General features: G+C 35.9%; 1 protein-coding gene across 1 annotated transcript in view; it reads left to right on the top strand.

Moving 5' to 3' along the window:
- LOC101861292 overlaps positions 1-1,111 on the top strand; it is a gene marked incomplete in the record, with an annotated part of 116,052 nt that overhangs the window by 68,345 nt on the left and 46,596 nt on the right. The window contains 1 exon segment of the mRNA XM_005101510.3: positions 297-517. Coding sequence (XP_005101567.2) covers positions 297-517 — 221 coding nt within the window.

The raw sequence follows: 1,111 nt of genomic DNA, 5'->3' as shown, positions 1-1,111 counted from the left end.
AATATCATCATCATCATCATCATCATCATCATCATCATCATCATCATCATCATCATCATCATCATCATCATCGTCATCTGTATTCTCATTATTATTTGTAGCATTTCTATCAATATTATCATTTTTACAATTGTTATTAATGTCGTTGTTGTGTTTCGTGTAATTTCTATTGTTCTAAACATCACCAATAGTGTTATCATCTTGATCATGATCATAATTATTATTGTCATTGGTGTTATTAACATGACAATCAATAATTTTAATGGTTATTGTTACTATCATTATTATGTTCACAGCCGTCGGCGAAGCTGTTTTCCCGCTCGCTCCTAGTCCAAAAGCTCCCTGTGATAGCCATGGCCAAGCAGACGATGACGACGACAACGATATTGTAGTCAGAGACAAACTCATCATCGCCTTGTCGCCTTCTCGCGATGGTGATGATGATGATGATGATGATGGGAGCATTACTCGCTTCACCGACGATAGTCGTGCTAACAGGACCATGAGCGTCTCAACAGTGAGTGAATTAGGGTAAACTGCCCTGGGTGCGACCAGACCTAGGTGCAACCACTTTCTATCATTATTATCATTTTTACAATTTTTAATAACGCCATTGTTCTACATAAAGCAGAAGAGCAAATATAATGAACAGAGCACATTCTCTTGGATTGTTTCTTGACTTATGATCCACTTCCTTTTTCATGTCCTTTTTTATTGAAGGAACATTTAAAGAATGTTTGTTTCAAAACTTGGTTTGTGAGATTGTTAGGTTAGTTATTCTAGTAGAGATTTTTTAAAAGAAAGAAAATAATAATTTCAGCTTCCAATACTGTTATTTTCTTCATGATGAGTCATTTATTATTTACTACTGATTATGATAAACATTTGCAGTCCATAAGACAGCGGAATGTCGGTGGTTGCACCAAGGGCATGGCGAAATTAATCCAGACACTATGTACAACCAGATTGGTTGCGGGTTGGGAATGGTGATTTGTTTTAGTCGGACCAAGATACAACTACTTCTTGGGCCATGCGAAAATAATTCTTTCTAACCTCTGGCTATGATTATTTACAATTATTATTTTCATTTCTAGCTAGCAGTTGTGTAGAA

The sequence above is a fragment of the Aplysia californica genome, unplaced genomic scaffold (assembly GCF_000002075.1).
Source record: "Aplysia californica isolate F4 #8 unplaced genomic scaffold, AplCal3.0 scaffold00286, whole genome shotgun sequence".
NCBI classification, from domain to species: Eukaryota; Metazoa; Mollusca; class Gastropoda; order Aplysiida; family Aplysiidae; genus Aplysia; species Aplysia californica.
Note: the sequence above shows the minus strand (reverse complement) of the source record. Positions and strands in the feature narration are given on the sequence as shown.